The following is a 19,160-nucleotide window of genomic DNA, read 5'->3' as shown; positions in this document are numbered from 1 at the left end:
ATGCTGATAGCCTTTTTTGAAATTGATAAAAAAATAAATATTTATTTTTATGTTTATTAAAAAAGCAATTAAAATAAATAAATAGAAATCAATATTATTGAAAATAATAAATAATTATTAATAATAGTAGTAACAACCCACATAGCACAACTTTTCACTGTAAGGTTACCTGAGACGACATCTGTAGGGCTTGTAAGGTTATCAAGTAAGAGTGTGGTAAACACGATGAAGTCTAAAAACTTCCGCCTTACTGTAGCCTTACACATGAAAGTCACTGTAAGCTTACACAGTAAAGTCACTGTAAGCTTACACGGTAAGGTCATTGTAAGCTTACACAGTAAAGTTACTGTAGGGTTACACGGTAAGGCCACTGTAAGCTTACACGTAAGGTTATGGTAAGGTTATACTGTAAGGCTGTGGTAAGGTTATTATTAAGTTGTAATGTTGAGGTAAGGTTGTGGTAAGTTTACAAATTATAGAAAATATTAACAAAATAATTAATAATCTAATTAAAAAATAAATATTAAAAAAAAATTAAGTTTGTTGCTTTTCTAAATTTTGGAAACCTAACATAAAACAGAAAATTTTGGAAACAAATTTGGGGGCACTAGGACTCGAACCCGGGATCGACGCGCATAAACCTAACACTCTAACTAACTGAGCTAAGTGGGGAACTGAGAAAGAGAAAATCAATTTTGCTTTTAAGGTGCACTAAGAAGAGAGCTAACTCCTTAAAAGCAAAATTGATTTTCTCTTCCTCAGTTCCCCACTTAGCTCAGTTAGTTAGAGTGTTAGGTTTATGCGCGTCGATCCCGGGTTCGAGTCCTAGTGCCCCCAAATTTGTTTCCAAAATTTTCTGTTTCATGTTAGGTTTCCAAAATTTAGAAAAGCAACAAACTTAATTTCTTTTTAATATTTATTTTTTAATTAGATTATTAATTATTTTGTTAATATTTTCTATAATTTGTAAACTTACCACAACCTTACCTCAACATTACAACTTAATAATAACCTTACCACAGCCTTACAGTATAACCTTACCATAACCTTACGTGTAAGCTTACAGTGGCCTTACCGTGTAACCCTACAGTAACTTTACTGTGTAAGCTTACAATGACCTTACCGTGTAAGCTTACAGTGACTTTACTGTGTAAGCTTACAGTGACTTTCATGTGTAAGGCTACAGTAAGGCGGAAGTTTTTAGACTTCATCGTGTTTACCACACTCTTACTTGATAACCTTACAAGCCCTACAGATGTCGTCTCAGGTAACCTTACAGTGAAAAGTTGTGCTATGTGGGAAAGAATATATCTAATTTAAATGTAAAGAAATTAAAGTTATTAGAATTAATTAAAAATTAGGTAGCAAACTAAATTTAGAAATGGCGTAGAACAGTTAAAGATTTTTTAATGCTTAGCCCTATTTAATGCTTAGCGTTCGCCAGTTTCGTATACCTTAGGCTTATATGTTTGTGTAAGTTTAATTGTATATCAAATACACAAAGAAAAAAGAAAAATTGTAATTAATTAGAAATTAGGCAGGGGACTGAATTGAAAAATGGCAGAGAACAGCAAAGGAGACGGCCGCTTGCGGCCGTCGACTGCGCTAGTGTTTCTAAAATTCTAAACGTTCTAATGAACACAATTTCATTATTTCTTCAACCTATTAAAATTTTATTATAACATTTTGGCACGTATTAAAAAAGAAATTAAAAAATTTTTAATTTTTTTATTTTTGTTTTTAATGTTTATTAAAATAAGTTTTGAAAATAATTATATCAGCAAAAGATTTCGTTCATTTCAATATTCAGAGCTTGTGTATAATAAATTTATAAAGTATAAAAAGTTTTCTTGATAATTTTTTTTCTCATTTTATATTGCTATAACAATTATTCGTTAAATTTTCATTGAACTCGAAATTTTCTTATTTACCGACAGTGGTGTTTTTACCGACAGAGAATTCTTTTACTCCCGCTGTAATAGAGGTTGGGTATGAAAATCAACCAAAGCACAAATGTTTGACTTTCTGCTGCGAAATCGCAGAGGGAAGTACGTACTTTCGACCAAGGTATGAAGAAAAAAAATTTAAATCATTGATGGAAGCTGAAATATGTATCTTTTTTAGAATTTTCTGAAATAACTATTTTTTTACAGAAATTTTAATTAATTTTTGTCAAAATTGTATTTTTGACACTAAAATGTATTAATTAATATAAGTATATTTTGCAATATTTATAACATTTTGAAATATTTATTAGACAATGCCAAATTAAGCGATTGGCCTATTCATGGAGTTTAAATTTTATCAAAGATTCGTAAAACAGTTTGAAAATTATATTCATGCCACGAACATTTTTTAATGGGGTGCCTGATTATCCCATAAAAACATTTGACAGAATTATAATTTATTCGAATTTTTGTCACTTCGAATTAGAATTTGCATGTTTATATGGACAAATTATAATTTATTTTAATTACACAGGGCCACAAAATTTTTTTCGGGTAAATATACATAGACGGGACCATGTGCTATATACGTATTTTGACGCCCTGAATCCAATTCTGGGTTTACTTTTGCTTCAACACGTCAGTTTCGAGATAAATTAAAATTTCTCCAAAAAATAGACATTTTTACCATTATTTTCGAACGTTTATAAAGAGACAAATTTTTCTGATAATTTTCTTTACATCTGTTGAAAATTTCATGTTTGTTTGTGAGAATTGACACCTGTAAATGTGTATAAAATCTAGAAATAACTAAATAAATTAATGGAAAAAATCGTTAAGCAGATAGTTACTTCGCTTTAAATATAAAGTTACTATGTAATTAAATATACTTGAGATTTTTGTATCTATGAACAAAATGTTTAACTTTAATTAGAACTGATAGTAATATCAGATCTCGTAGTATTCATAACCTGTGAAGTAAGTCATTAATATATTGAATATATTTTACTTATTTACTTGCACTATTTTTTATTCCAAACCTTGTTCTTAGCCCCTAGGGCTTATACGAGCGAAGTCTCATTACATAATGATAATATTAGTATTCACACCTCAGCAAAACATTTATATTTTATTTACATTTCGTGTATAATACGTTCATTCAAAATTTTAACAATTAATACGGTTGCGTGTTTGGGTGAATAGGAAGGCAGGGGTAAATGCAGAGGGAACTCGATGCCGCGCATCGTGACTCGTCCAAGGATCTCAGGCGTCTACCGTATCTCTCTAAGATTGCACCCCTGGATGTCTCAATGTTATCCAGGGAGAGATCCGACCATATATTATTTAAATCATTATCTTCAAAGAAAACCCTCAGTTGCGTAAACCAGTTAAAATCACAAAAAATATTATTCAATGATAAAGCCCTGAGTCTTTCAAAACATTTTCTAGGATATCTGGAAGACTCCATTCTTGAAATTTTTTGAATCCAGCTCAATATTAAAGAAAGTACCCCATAACCCAAATGAACAGCCCCCGTTTCTACTCTAACAGCATAATCGGGCGTGTTTAACGGTAAAAGTAAGAGTTTTTTGTAAAATATCAATTGAACTTTTTCCAACTGGTCCAAATGTCGGATTCCCCACACCTGGACCCCATAAAACAATCCGCTTACCGCTAAGCTTTGAAAAAGTTTAGTGTATGCGTTCCAAGAGTCCATACCCAATGAGAGAATAGATTTCAGGATTCCCCCAACCACCATCCTCGCGCTACTAATTGATTTAGAGACCTCTGAACTGAAAAAGCAAGAGTTTGAAAATATAACACCTAAATAAGTGTACTGCTTCACTACCTCTATACGCTCCTCTCCATATTCAAAAGAACGATACCTTTTTTGCTTTCCTTTTTTACTGTGTGCTATACATTTCATTACCTCCTCAAACGTAATTTCTGAATCTAAAAGCAAATTAAAAGGTCCTCCTCTGAGTTCAGGCATAACATTAACCATCGGCGTCACAGGATAGCAGGAATGCAGATATTCCGTCCATGTTGCAACACCAACTTGCGCCCCCTGCTTACATCGACCACCCCTTGACGAATTAACTATTTTCCAAAACTCTGACGAATTTCTGCAATTAGCAACTTTATTAATGCGCAAATCTCTATATGTACGTTTTTTACTTTTCAAAATAGAGCGGTAATTTCTCTTTTCTTTCAAAAAATTTAATTTAGATTCTTTACTTAAGTTATTTGCTTTTGCTCTTTTTAACTTCAAAAAAACACGTCGTTTTGCATCCCTGCACTCCCGATCGAACCATGGCTTATTATTGCTTATCAATCTACCATGTCTGGGAGGGCGCGTCATTCCTAAATTTTTTGCAACATTCTTTATGGTCGAAGTAAGTGTTGAATTCAAGTTTACAACATCTCCATTCAAGTGCGACACCTCCCCACTCCATTCCATTGCGCGGGTGAAAGCTTCCGCCCTGAAAATATGAAAACGTAAACCATCGTCCCCATCCGATTGATATACCCCAGAATAGTGATCCGCAAACAACACCGTGACCGGAAGATGATCGGAGAGAGTGGGGAGCTGCAAAACTTGAAGGTCACAAAACAAAGACAAACCATCATCACACGAACACCAGACTTTATCAAACACACTATGGCCCTGAGCTCCCGTGAAAGAAAAATTAGCAGGAGTATCACTCGGAGATCGTCCATTTAACAATACAAAATTAGAACTATCCATAAATTCGACCAAAGTTCGACCTCTAGAATTAGTGGTCTTGTCTCTGGATATTCTTTCCGCTGTAAAAATACTATTAAGATTCAAAATATCCGACTTCAATTGGTTTAAATTGGCTAGTCTAGCATTAAAATCTCCTCCTACCACCCACGGAAGCCCAGGGTACCTACTACAAATATGATTAAAAGATACATTTATTTCATCCAAAAATTCAACTATGTCAACATCTGATGGAGCATACATTACACCAAGAATAAAGCAATTAAAATTTGATTTTACTTTTATAAAAATGAAGTTATTATTAATCTTTAAAATATCAGTCTCGTAAACATTTGAACTCATAACTACCAAGAGACCACCCTTTGCTCTGCCGAAATAGTTGACCTTGATGGCTGGTGCCACGATGAAGACCCAACCCGGAACGTTTAACTTCAATTCTGCGTTCGTTGACCAAGTCTCACAAACACACAGAATGTCATGTTCTCCAAGAGTTTCATGCAAGTCCGTGATATTTCCAAATCCATGCAGGTTCCAGAAAACGATCTTAGGATGCTCACAAGTTGTCGCGCCATAGGGGGGGTTTTGCTATTCCTCGTAGGACAGTTTTCTAGAGGATGTTTTGTGGTTCATAGTCGAATTGTCCTTTGCTGAATTCGGCGTATTAAGAAAGTTGTCCAAGGTCTCAGAAGTACATGGGTCCCTGGTTTCTGCGAGTGAAGGACGCCCTTTTTTCTTTTTACTAGTTTGCTCTGATGATTTTGTGTTCAGACCTGAGGTTGGTGGGGGGGGGGGGGGGGTGCGAATCCTTTTCCGACCAGATCTGGTTAACATCTGTGTAATATTGGTTGGAATGGTTAGTTGTTTCTTCTCAGGAACGTGCTCATCTAAAACGACAATTTTTGTTCCCTTTAACACTACATTCTGACCCTCCTCCCTCATCTTTTTTACTTGATCCAGAAGAATACGACGGTTCTCCCTCTCCTCCTTAGAGCGATCATTTGCGATAAAAATATTTTCGCTTTTCAATTCTCTCACCTTGCCGAAGACCATTTTCACCCATTTGAAGGATATAAATTTTTTATCATAGTGGGATGATTTCCTTGGGTTTTTCCAATGCGGAAAACATCATCTATCGCCACATCCGGAATCTGTAACTTTACTTTTTTAAAGATGTTAAGTACGACTGAGTTTAGGTGGGAATTAATTTCATCCGTATCCTGTAACTTGAAGAGAATGATATTCCTTGAGCGAGAGACTCTCTCCAAAGTAGAAAGAGAGTGTTCCGATTGAATCATTCTCTGTTCAAGTCCCTTCACCTCTTTGTCTACCAACTCAATAGTCTTAGAAGAAGTGTGTATTTTAGTACGTATCGTGTTGATAGATTCATTCAATTTATTTATCGATGTAAATAAATATTTCCATCTTTCTTCGTCTGTAGTTGGAAAACTGTCTTCTCGTTCCTCTGACATTGTATTGTTTTCAATGCTAAGACAAAGCCTGATGACGTCAGTCCGTTTACGAGCGATTGAAAAAGAAAGAGGAATAATAAATTCCACACAGAATTATTAATCACACTGCTAAATGAAATTTTTTTTTTTTTTGTAAAATCTTTTGCGTTACCACTGTCAAAAAACAAACAACACAAAATATAATCAGAGATTATAGGTATCACTTTCACTCACTTCACTATATATTCCTCTGTACCAGCAAAGCAAACATGTTTCTTAGTAAAAGAAAAGTCGCCAAGTCTATCAAAATTTAAAAATAAAACAAACAATGTATCTACAGTTGAGATAAAACATCACCAAAATACGGTGAGACACTTCACAATAATAAAACTTGTTCCCTTGCACTATGTAATTAAATATGTTACTATATTACTATGTAATTAAATATACTTGAGATTTTTGTACCTATGAACAAAATGTTTAACTTTAATTAGAACTGATAGTAATATCAGATCTCGTAGTATTCATAACCTGTGAAGTAAGTCATTAATATATTAAATATATTTTACTTATTTACTTGCACTATTTGTAACATTAAATACATATTTAGAGAACAATGAAGGGTTAATTCTTACAAATAAACATAAAATTTCTGACAAATATAAAGAAAATTATGAGAAAAACTTGTATCCCTATAAAAATTTGAAAATATATTTTTTTATTTTTGATCTATTTTTTGGAGAAATTTTAATTTATCTCGAAACTGTGACGTGTTGTGGCGAAAGTAGACCCAGATTTGGATTCAGCGCGTCAAAATACGTATAGAACACATGGTGCCATCCAGAGATGTTAAAAATGGGTCTCAAAACCTATTTAAAATGCTAAATACTAAATGGTATCACAAAAAGTATTTCAAACATAAAATATAAAATAGTTTTCAAAAAGTTATTTCAAATGCAAAATAGAAAATACGCATTTTCAAAATGGTTTTACAAAATAAAATGCTTTATTTTAAATGAACTTTATTTTTACGTAACTTTTTGACTTTTTCATAAAATAATATTGTATCCCTTATGAAACTGTTTTATATATTATTCTATTAATTTGACTTTATACAATAAACTACTTTTTTGAAAAAATTGTAAGAAAACTTTGTCAGCAATTAAATAAAATATCTCATTTTCAAATGCTTGATGTGAAATCCTATGTAAATATTGAAACTTTGAACCTAAAAATTTCCGTTTTTAGTATGTAAAAATGAATATTTTCCCATAAAGTTTGGTAAAATTTAAAAGAAAATGAATTAGCCTACGAATCTCCTTAAAAGAAAAAATTGCTACAATATAAAAAAAATTTTCTTGTATTTTGCATTTTCAAATACAAAATAATGAAAAAAACCATTTCAAATCAAAATGCAAAATGGTTTTCGGCAAATGCATTTAAAATGTAAAATGAAAATAGGCATTTTGCATTTTCTATTTTGCATTTGAAATAGATTTATTTGAAATAGTTAACATCTCTGGTGCCATCAATGTATATTTTCCCGAAAAAAATTTTGTGGTCCTGTGTTATTATTTGATTGAATTATAATTCATGCTAAATTGAAAAATGAAGAACTTAAAAATAACTAAGTTTTAATTATTACGAATTTGTATCAAAAAGAAATCTATCGGGACAGGAAATCAATATGGCTGTTTTTGGCACTCACCCAGGGTTAACCCCGAGTTAAATATTATCCAATCATCAAAAACATTCTGTTGGTCTAACCTATCACCATTAACTTGGAGTTAACTCGGGGCGAGTGCCGAAAACAGCCTATGTGTTAGTTTTTATTGCTCATAAATAATATATTTATAAGAATTTTTAAGTTATAGAATTTATATAAATTTCAGCACTGCCATTTGAAATATCTTAAATTTAGCAAAAATTTAAAAAAATTAAATTTATACTTGATCGAATATTTATTGAACCGACTCTTCATTTTCCCGAATTTTTATTGGTATGAATTGTTATTTGACAGAATTATCATTTGTCCGAATCATCAACTGTTGGAAATATTTCAGCCATTTGCAAATTCGGACAAATGATAATTCGGTATTTTAAGAATTTTGTCAAATAATACCCAGGTGCGATTTTTTGGTCGGCCCATAGTTGGGCCAACTTTTACAAAGTCGGTCCAACTTCTCGTGCCAGAGGTTGGGCCAACCATACAGATGATAACGGCGACCGTCTAATGGCGACGATGGTTGGCCCGACAACTCATAAGGAAGTTGGCCCAACTTACAATGCATATGTTGTGCCAACTATACATTTCAATGGTTGGTCCAAAGACTGACGCCAAAGTTGGCACAACTTTAGATGCGTAAGTTGGGCCAACCACAATTTTCAAAGTTTGGCCAACTTCAACAGCCAAAGGTAAAAAATTATTAAAAAACTACATTATTTAAACAATTAACACGTTATTATTAGCGGGAACATCAGATATAACCTTTACCTATTATTATTAAACACAATCTCATACATACATTTTCGAAAATATCTATAGCTCGCTGGGATCGAACCCCTAACCTAACGCACCGAAGACTTATACACTGACCACTACGCTACGCTCACATGGGAGTGCATAACGCAAAATGTATATTTAAGCTGCAACAGTCGGGCCAACCGTGGCCCAGAGTTCGGCCAACCAAGAAAGTTTAAGTCATTTAAACCGCATTTGACAAAGTTTTGCCAACCGTTGGGCCAACCGTGGCCCAGAGTTCGGCCAACCAAGAAAGTTTAAGTCATTTAAACTGCGTTTCTAGAGTTTTGCCAACCGTTGGGCCAACCGTTGCCCAGAGTTCGGCCAACCAAAATAATGTAAGTCAATTAAACTGTGTTTCACATAGTTTTGCCAACCGTTGGGCCAACCGTGGCCCAGAGTTCGGCCAACCGAAACTGAAAGTCTTTTAAACTACGTTTGGATAAGTTGTGCCAACCTTTGTCGCCAAAGTTGGCCCGACGGTTGGTTAAACTCTGCATTTAATGGTTGGCTTGCAAAGTCGGGCCAACTGTGGGCACAAGTACTTGCCAAAGTTGGGCAAACTCTGGCAACCAAAACTTTGCTTGCCAAAGTTAGGCCAACCTTGGGCCAACCTTCAAACTCTGGCGGCCAACCTAAATTCGCACCTGGGATAATTCTTACAAATGAAAATTCGGGCAAATAAAGTTTGCTCAACAAATATTTTGTCAAATATAAATTAAATTTTTTTAAAACTTTGCTAAATTTAAGTTATTTTAAAGAACAGTGCTGTAATTTGTAAATTTTAAAACCTAAAAATTCTTATAAATATTATGTATGAGTAGTAAAAATTTACACATTGATTTTATTTCCCGGTAGATTTCTGTTCAACAGAAATTCGTGTTAATTAAAAGTCAATTATTTTTAAGTTCTTTGGTTTTAAAATTATCGTCAATTATCATTCAAACAAATAATAATATGTTTTCATTATATTAAGATATAATATTTCCAAAATTAAAATAAAAAAATTCTTACAATTAATTTTTTAAAAATATTCTTAAATATAATTTTTGAAAGATAAATAATTTTTTAAATGGAAAAATTTCCAATTAATTGAAATTTAGTAAAATCATTTAAAAATAATTGAATTTTTGAAGAATTTTAATTATAAATATGACTATGATTTCTCAGAAATTTTAATAAGTCTAAAAAAATAAATTTTTATTTACTTATTGTTCGAAGATAATTGAATCTTAAAAAATTATGATAAAACAAATTTTAAGAATTCGTTTTTAAAAATATTTTAATGTAATTTTCCGAAAATAATTGAATGTCTTAAAAGAATTTTTGTATAATTTAAAAAAACTAATTTTAGGTATGTTTTCGTTGCCTGCACTTCTTACACTTTAACACCTAACCTGCACTATGCTGTTCTCTTTGCCGGATGTGACGTAATTTTACCATACATTTCGCTACACTTTCTGCACCTACTCTTGAGGTGGTGTAAAAGTTACACTTAGTGCAGGCAACGAAAACATACCTAATTCTTATTTTTAAGTTTGAGTAGGTCCATGCCTACACTGAGAAAACTGGAGGATTGGACTAAACATCTGAAGGGACTAATCGTTCATATTTGAGAGTTGGCTATTGGATAACAATCTAAATATTCAAATACACCATTGACAGATATTCGTGCTATTTCTCTTGGAGGGAAAATGAGTTTATGGGCTGTATTCATAGTCGATACTTATCAATACTTATTTCTTAAGCAGCGACTTAAGCTTCCACCTAGATTCACAGTCGTGCAATAAGCATTGCCTTAAGCCGCAATTTAAGCATATGCTTGACAAAGTAAATGCTTCGATTTTGAGATGCATACACGGAGAGAAAAAACAAGGCTTTTCCCCATGAAAAAATATGCATTTAACGCGTGAAAATTATCACAGTAAAAATGCAGGACGCTCACGGGTTTTCCCGGTGAGATTCTAGGGCTAAGGCGTGGCCTAACCGCTAAACGCATGAAATTCATCGGGAAATCCGGTGAAACTGCTACCTGAAAAGGCATGAATTGAAGTCACGGGGAAAAGCCTTGTTTTTTCTTTCCGTGTAGTCCCATCTTAAGAATGCCAAGTATTCATAGTCAAATAAGATGATCTTATTTGACATTGCCGGTGAACTTATTTGAACGAATTGAGGTTATGATTTTAAGTCAAGGTTTTACATGACTTAAGCAATTACTTATTGTCTTTTTATAAATATTTATAATAAAAATGAAAAATTTTTTTATTAAAAACAATTTAATAATAATTAAAATTTAATCATTTAAAGAAAAGGTTCAAAATTTATAAAATTTTCACGAGAAATAAAAAGTATTTTTTTTCATCGAAATGTTGAAAAAACATTTCGATTTGGCCTTAAGAATGTGTCTACCAAATAAATGCATCCACACACATTGTACATCAGAAGAATTTGTTCCCCATGTTGAAATATTTATATATACTTGAAAATTTGTAAAAATAATTGATTCTAAGAAAATCGACACCCTATGAGGAAATAAAACTGTTAATATTAATTAATTATTAAAAAATACTATTTTTAAAAATTTTGAAGTTCCAAACGAAAGTTAATTGTTTCACCCCTTTTGTATGCACTCTTGGTTCATTAGTTTAGGAAAAATAAGATTTTGTTTAAAAAGTTGCAAAAAAATTCATTTTACAATAACTTTTTATAAACAAAATTTTTTCTGTTTGCGTTTGTTAGTAGAGACAATGGCCAAATAAAAATGCTTTTTTTCATTTCGATTATAAAAATACTCCTTATTTTTTGTAAAATTTCATTGATTCTGGCTCAAAATAATTTTTTTAGAAACAATATAATAATAGTTGAAATAATTTTTTCTATCTTTTAATACAGAAAAATTTAGAATCTACACTGAGAAAAAAGAGGGCGCGTTGCAGCACATTTTCGATTCATGTTGCGCGACTTAACCCTGTGTTCTGCTAGACACTTTTCTGGGGCGTGCAGCGGACCCCTGAGTCGAGGCGAGCTGTATTTGAAGCGTATTACATGCTCTTTGGGGCGTGCTGCACGCCCCAGAAAGTGTGTAGAAGAATTCAGAGTTGAGTCGCGCAACATGAATCGAAAATGTGCTGTAACGCGCCCTCTTTTTTCTCAGTGTAAATATAATATTTCGTCAGGAATAAGAATATTTCAATTTTTTATCATTCTGGTAGTCATTTCTTGTATCCTTTTACTTTATAACTTTTTTCCTAAAAATATTAAAATATGCATATTTTTAAGTTTTTTTGACCCCCCCCCCTCCTCTCCCTTAAAAGATATTTTATGTGCATTAGCGTTATTTTTTCTAATAAATATAAGCTATCTACCATCGCTTATTGGTAGATACAAGAGAATATTGACGGAAAAAGCCGAACGCTCAATAAGATCATCTTAAGCATTTGCTTGGTCAAGCAATTCTTAAGGTGCATTTCCTTTACCAAGCAGTTGCTTATTTTTTACTATGAATACATATGGTCTTAAGCTCGACTCAATCGAATAAGACCGACTTGATCAAGCAATACTTAAGTCCTTGCTTAAGTCGGGACTATGAATACCGCCCTATAACAGAGGGACAAATTAACCATCTTGAGAAATCCCTTCCTTATCCGGCGCGAAATGAATAAATATGGCAACCTAACCCATAAATTAAATACATTAAATGTCACAAAAATAAGTTCGCGCGCATCAGATCGTACACATTTTCTGCGCAACCTTTAACCCTCAGATATAATGGGAGAGAATATACAAGTAGATTTCCATTATCAATTCAAAATTTATTTTAGAAGGACTATTTAACTCTCTTCATAAGCAAAGGAAACATACACTTTTTGAACTTCTGAATTTGACTCTCCAGTTTTCTCAGTGTAAAAAATCAAATTTGTCCCCTAGTTCTTCGATTTTGTTGAAACTTCAAAATTTTAAAGTGGAATACATGCCAGTAAAATGCCCAAAATCGATTTCAAAAAATTTTGGATTTACGAGGTTTTTAAATTTTTTTTGAAATTTTGAAAATGATATATCTCAAAGAAAAATGAATGAAATTTAATGAAATTTTCAGAATATGTTTATTATTTACAGACAATCTAAGAAAATAGTTTATAAAAAAAAATTTTTTTTAAAACAAATTATTTAAAAAATAATTTTTAAATAAACCATTTTTTGTCCTTGCACGCAACCGTAAAAAGCCCATTTTCAGGCTATACTTTACATACAAACTAATGTTCGAAATCACCTATAATTCGTAAATTTTAACCGAATTCAATTTTTCATTCTGGAAAATGCCAGGCAATAAATTTGTAAGAATACTGTGCATTTTTTAAATTTTTATTTGTTTAAACAAATTATTATTATTATTGTTAATTAAGGAGTTCAGTCAAATAACTCGATCTTCGCTCGACTTAAAGCTGAGAAGGCAGTCAATGGGATCAAATATAGGAAAAAATAAAAACTTAAAATTTCGAAATTCCAAAAACGCTATCTTGAAGAAAATCAAAAGGCACAACTTTTTTCTTATTGTCTTTTTTTATAGAACGAATATTTTTCACAATAAAAATTAAAAACTGAAAAACTTTTATTCTGAAATTTAATAAAATTTTAAAACATAAATCGCATTATTTAGTTCAAATATAAATGAATTTGATTGAAATTTGGAATGTATACTCATTTGGGTCTCCTGAAGCTGACAAAGTCTTTAAAATTTTGAAAATCATTCATTGTTTATAATTTTTGTTATTATAAATGCTGACGTGTCATCGATGTCTGTAAATAATACACATTTCCTGAAAATTTCATTAAATTTCATTCATTTTTCTTTGAGATATATCATTTTCAAAATTTCAAAAAAAAATTTAAAAACATCGTAAATCCAAAATTTTTGAAATCGATTTTGGGCTTTTTACTGGCATGTATTCCACTTTAAAATTTTGAAGTTTCAACAAAATCGAAAAACTAGGGGACAACTTTGATTTTTTAGGCATGGACCTCCCTGTTTACATTTAAAGATTTTTCATTAAATTTCAAGTAAATTAATAATTCCTCGCCACGGTAGTAATTTTTTTCTTTTGATAATTGTTTATTTGAATATTAGACGCTATTTAAAAAAAATTTCAAGTTGTTCCAAGTCGGGGAAAGCAGTGATTTTGATTGGAATTCTTTTTAAAGTGATATTTAAATAAATAATTATCAAAAGAAAAAAATTGCTACCAAGTCGAGGAATCATTAAGTTGAAATTTCAAAATTTTTGGAAAATTCGTGACACAAAAAATTCAAAATCACTGCTTTCCCCGACATTGAATCACTTGGGATTTTTTTAAATAGCGTCTAATATTAAAATAAACAATAAATTATCAAAAGAAAAAAATTGCTACCGGGGCGAGGAATTTTTAATTTAGTTGAAATTTCGTGATTTTTGGCAAATCCGTGAGAAAAAAATAACAACTTCTGTTTCACCACCTTTTTTTTAGGGTTCGGAGGATTTACTTGGGTTAAAAATAAACAAGAAAAATTTGTATCTTGAACTTTTTAGAGAAAATTTTTTCATTGAATCAACGTTAGTAACTTTAGTTTCATAAAATAAATATTTTGATTGTTATTTTTTTCTCAAAAATTGAAATTTTTAATTTTCTATAAAATATATTAATATTTTAACTAGTTACATATTAATTAAATATTTTTCTAGAGGTCTGCATTCTGTTAGATGAACTACCTTGATATTTATAAAATTCTTTGCGAAATATTATTTAAATCATAAAGAGTAATAAATATATTTATATTATGTTGTGGTGTTAATATTCTAAGCCAAAAATAAAACGCACTGAATTCTAATGTTGAGTCTAAATTTTATGATTGCACTTTGAAATATATTTAAAAAAAAGAAAAACTAGTTTATTTTTTATTAGAAAAAGGTGAAAAAATGGACAAATCATTAAAAAGGGGAAAATGGTGACAAATCACCAAAAAATTTGGAGCAGACCCTTGAAAATAATTTTAGTTCGATCATAAACCGTTTCTTTAAGTGCTTTCAGACTGCAAAAGATATGTGTGCATTTTTTGCCGAAAAAATGCTGATGTATATATATATATATATATATATATAATCCTAATATACATAAACATATGATTTTCAGTGAAGGAATAAATTTTAAAATAATTTAAAGGCGATTTAAATAGTGAATTTTATGCAGAAAAATAAAAATGGATTGTAAACTCTATAAATAATAGGACATTGCAATTCTATTTCTTTAAAATAAAAAAAAATAAATAAAAGTTTTTGTATTTCGATGACTTCTTTTTTATATTTATTAAAGTTTAAACCTTCGATTATAGCAAGTGAACATGCAGGCCTTTCTTCTTTACCGTTATCTTCGGAGAAAACACGTAATATTTATAACTTGTTTTAAGAAAATAACCAAATCTGAAAGTGAATCGCATGTCAGGTGAGTGCCAATGAATAACCTAAAAATGAAGATGGAACAAAAGACTTGCCCATTGTTACTCACCTTGAGATACATTCATGCGATGCCAGAGTGCGTATGACCCGACAAAACCTACAACTTCAAAGGCTAACAATGCTTTTAGTGTAGTACCAGCCAACTGCTTCTTTGATTTCTTAATTAACATACTAAGAGTAAAGATTTCCTAAAATGGAAATCATCAATACCGGGAGAAACCAACGACGAAATAACAAAACTCGAGTACAGTGTACAATACAGTGACAGGACAGACGATTGAAATATGAAACACATACACAGTCACACACTCTACACATGTTCAGAGGTGGGTACGTATTAAGCCCTGAGCACAATAACTTCTTAAACGGAAACAGTCCTAAGCACAATGTGCACAGTGGTCAGTGTCTAAGGCTGCGGTTACACCTCTGCAGGCTGCCTGCCTGCGCAGGCAGGAGCAACGAGAGTAAGGGAGAAGTTTGAAGTCACTGACTCTCTTACTCTTGTACGATACCATGACAACCTGCAGGCAGGCAGGCTGCCTGCAGAGGTGTAACCGCAGCCTAAGGGTGCGATCCCATGTATGCAGAATACGTCGACCGAAAGCAGAAAATCATGAGAGTGAAAAGAACAACAATATCTATCTATCTCTTTCGCACTCATGATTTTCTGTTTTCGGTCGACGTATTCTGCTGTAAGGGTGGAGTCCCATGACAGAGTTTTGCGTTGCGTCGTAATGGGAGAGAAAAAGACGCAAATATACGTTTGCTGCATTCTCTCTCATTACAACGCAACGCAAAACGCTGCCATGGGACTGCGGCCTAATGGGATTGCACCCTAATGGCACGGTCACAGCGTCACAGCTCGCGGGCAGACAGAGAAGGGGGACATGAATGTGAGCGAGAGAGAGAATTCAAATTTTTCTTCTCACTCACACTCAGCTGTAAAGGTGTTTCTACAATAGCTAGCAAATGAATTTAATTTCTCGACATTTTTATTTTAAAAAATGTTTAAATATATATAATATAAACAATATTAAATTGTATACATTTTTTTTACAAAAAAATTAGAAAAATGATCCTACTTTTACTGCACGCAAAGTATACTCGGAGTCATTTATTTATTTAAAAAAATTGAATTCGAGAGTCATAAATAAATAATAGTACATTGTGCAATGAGGACGCAAAGCGCTAGTTTCTCGTCCGAGCGAGCTTGATTTTGCAGTACGAGGCGAAGCCGAGTACTGTAAACAAGCGAGGACGAGAAATGCGTGCGTCCGAGGTACACACGACATTTTATAACAAAACGAGAATGTAATCCGCGGTTACTCGGTGCGTTTTGAGAGGTAAAGCATGGCTTTGCGTCTCAAAAACGCGCCGAGAAAGCGGGGATTACATACTTGTTTTGTATAAAACTCTTAGTGTAACTTGAAGCTGAATAGTTGTATTTAATATCAAAATAAATATGAAATAGTCAAAATTAATTTTAACAAAATTATAAATTTATTTCCTGCAAAATTGAAAAATGATAAAACCGTAGGAGGGATATAATTGGAAGAATTTTAGAGAAATTACAAGCAAATGATGGCAGAAATTCTTCTCCGAAATTCAATTATATATTTTCAAAAATTTTAACAAAATTCTTGGCAAAATTTAAATTATTTTAAAAAATTATCCGCAATTCAATGATTTTTATGGGAGATTCTACTGTACTTAAGGTAAATAATTGAATTCCTGCGAAGAATTTTATTAAATTTTGAAAATAATTGAATTCCTGTGAAGAATTTTATTTTTTTTAAGGGGGGTAGTTGTAACGTTAAAAAGAAGTGCCTTTTTCAAGAATTTTTTCCTAATAAACCATAAAACCTTTTAAAAAATACTATTTATTACCTAAAAGTACATACAGTACATTAAGATGGAAAAAAATTTTTTTTTATCCCACATGCACAAAAATGGCGCTTTTAGATAGCTGACGACAGGGAGTAAAGTCACTCATTTGTTCGACCATATGAAAATGGCGTCCATTTTCTCCCAAGAGGCAAACATAACAGCTGATCCCATGCGTTATTTTTGCCCATGGGAGAAAACGGCCGCCATTTTCATATAAGTCGAACAAGTGAATGACTTTTACTCTCTGTCGTCTGCTATCTGAAATCGCCACTTTTGTGCATTAGGAATAAAAAATATCGTAAGTAACACGGGAATAAAGGCAGCCAATTTGTTTACGATGATTTTTGTGACACGAGTGGAGGTCTCGGGGCGCCCTCGACCTCCACTCGTGTCACAAAAATCACCGTAAACAAATGGCAGCCTTTATACCCTTGTTGCTTAATATACTATTATCCAAAACTTTCTGAGATATGAGCCATTGAAGTGTCGCCTTCGGAATAAAACATTAATTGGCTGTGACAAGCATTCCACAAGTATAGTTCGTCTGAAATGCAAAAATGTAATTGATTTACATTTATTATAAGATTATTTAGTTCCTGATCGAAGGATTTAAAAAAAAATATTTGACAAAATTGCATCCTGTCAAAGTCATGAGCATGATTTTGGTTAAAAAATAAAAGTCAATTTTCAGCTGTAGGAATAAAAGTTTTTCAAAAAAAGAGAAATCCTTCGATTGGAAACTAGATAATCTTATAATAAATGTAAATCAATTTCATTTTTGCATTTCAGACGAACTATACTTGCGGAATGCTTGTCACCGCAATTCATGTTTTTTTCCGAAGGCGCCATTTCAATGGCTCATATCTCAGAAAGTTTTGGATAAAAAAATTTTTTTTCATCTCAAATTAAAGCCTTATGTATGCACTTTTAGGTAATAAATAGTATTTTTAAAAAAGTTTTATGGATTATTAGGAAAAAATTCTTGAAAAAGACACTTCTTTTTAACGTTACAACTGGGGTGCTCCCCTTAAATATAATTGAACTCCTTCGAAGGATTTTATTATTTTTGGAAAATAAATGAATTTCTATGAATAATTTTATTAATTTTTGCAAATAATTGAATTTCTGCGAAGAATTTCATTAAAAGATTTAAAAATAATTGAATTCTTGCAAAGAAAATTATAATTCTTTCTAAGAATAATTCGGTTAAAAATTGTATTCAAAGTAATTATGATTTTTTATTAAAAAATATTTGTAATTATAATTATTATTAAAAATTTTTTAAATAATTAAATTCATTTGAAAATTTTTATAAAAATTGTATTGAAAATAATTGAATTCCATCGAAAAATGTGTTAATTATAAAAATAATTCAATTATGTATATTTAAATAATTTGAGAAATAATTAAAGTTTTTAGTTTAATTTTAGTTAAAAAGTCTAGAAAATTAAATAAAATTTTTTCTCTAAAAATCCGGAAAAAAATTTGAATTTTAATAAAATTTTTAAGAATAATCACATTTTTCGTGGAATTCAAATATTCGATTAAAATTGTATTAAAAATAATTTAAATTCTGCAATGTGTTTTATTATTTATGGAAATAATTGAATTATCCTAAAAAGAATTTTATTATTTACGAAAATAATTGAATCCCTGAAAAAAATGTTATATTATTTATGAATAATTTAATGATTGCGAAGTAATTTATAAAAAAATGGAAATAATTGAATTTCTGTGAAATTTGTATTATTTCATGAAAATAATTAAAAAGCGTAGAATTTTATTAATTTTTTTTTTAAATATTTGAATTCTTTTGGAAAATTTTATTAAAATAGTAGATATTAAAAATCATTGAATTGAGGAAATTTTTTTAAAATAATTGAAATTTTGACAAGAATTTTATTTATCAAAATTTTTGAAAATAATTGAATCTCAGAGAAGAGTTTAATTATTTCTAAAGATAATTGAAATTTTAACGAGAATTTTAAAAAAATTTTAAACATAATTGAATTTCTGCGAAGAATTTTATTACTTTTGAAAATAATTGAATTTCTGCATTCATTTGTAATTTCTCTAAAATTCTCCAAATGATATCGTACAATTTATGAACTTTTAGTCCTTTTTC

General features: G+C 31.1%; 2 protein-coding genes across 3 annotated transcripts in view; both read right to left on the bottom strand.

Moving 5' to 3' along the window:
* LOC122507638 (tubulin-specific chaperone C) overlaps window positions 1-15,458 on the bottom strand; it is a 41,796-nt gene extending 26,338 nt beyond the window's left edge. For both annotated transcript variants that reach the window (XM_043620453.1, XM_043620454.1), the window contains exon 1: window positions 15,198-15,458. The gene's annotated coding sequence lies outside the window, so the exon portion shown is untranslated. The remainder of the gene's footprint in view (window positions 1-15,197) is intronic.
* LOC122507637 lies at window positions 3,007-4,932 on the bottom strand. Its single transcript, XM_043620452.1, has 2 exons — window positions 3,833-4,932; window positions 3,007-3,739 (listed from the first exon to the last, which is right to left on the bottom strand). Exons 1-2 carry the CDS (start codon window positions 4,693-4,695, stop codon window positions 3,121-3,123), a joined length of 1,482 nt encoding a protein of 493 aa, XP_043476387.1. The 5' UTR covers window positions 4,696-4,932; the 3' UTR covers window positions 3,007-3,120.
* Window positions 15,459-19,160: the final 3,702 nt, after the last annotated feature.

This window comes from Leptopilina heterotoma, unplaced genomic scaffold (genome assembly GCF_015476425.1).
Source record: "Leptopilina heterotoma isolate Lh14 unplaced genomic scaffold, ASM1547642v1 Lhet_490, whole genome shotgun sequence".
Lineage (NCBI taxonomy): Eukaryota > Metazoa > Arthropoda > Insecta > Hymenoptera > Figitidae > Leptopilina > Leptopilina heterotoma.
This window is presented reverse-complemented; position numbering and strand designations above follow the sequence as displayed.

Coding starts and splice junctions, on each gene's coding strand:
- LOC122507637 (XM_043620452.1), bottom strand. CDS start 4,695: ATGGATAGTTCTAATTTTGTATTGTTAAATGGACGATCTCCGAGTGAT. Junction 3,740..3,832: donor AAAAAAGGAAAGCAAAAAAG/GTATCGTTCTTT, acceptor TTGCTTTTTCAG/TTCAGAGGTCTCTAAATCAA.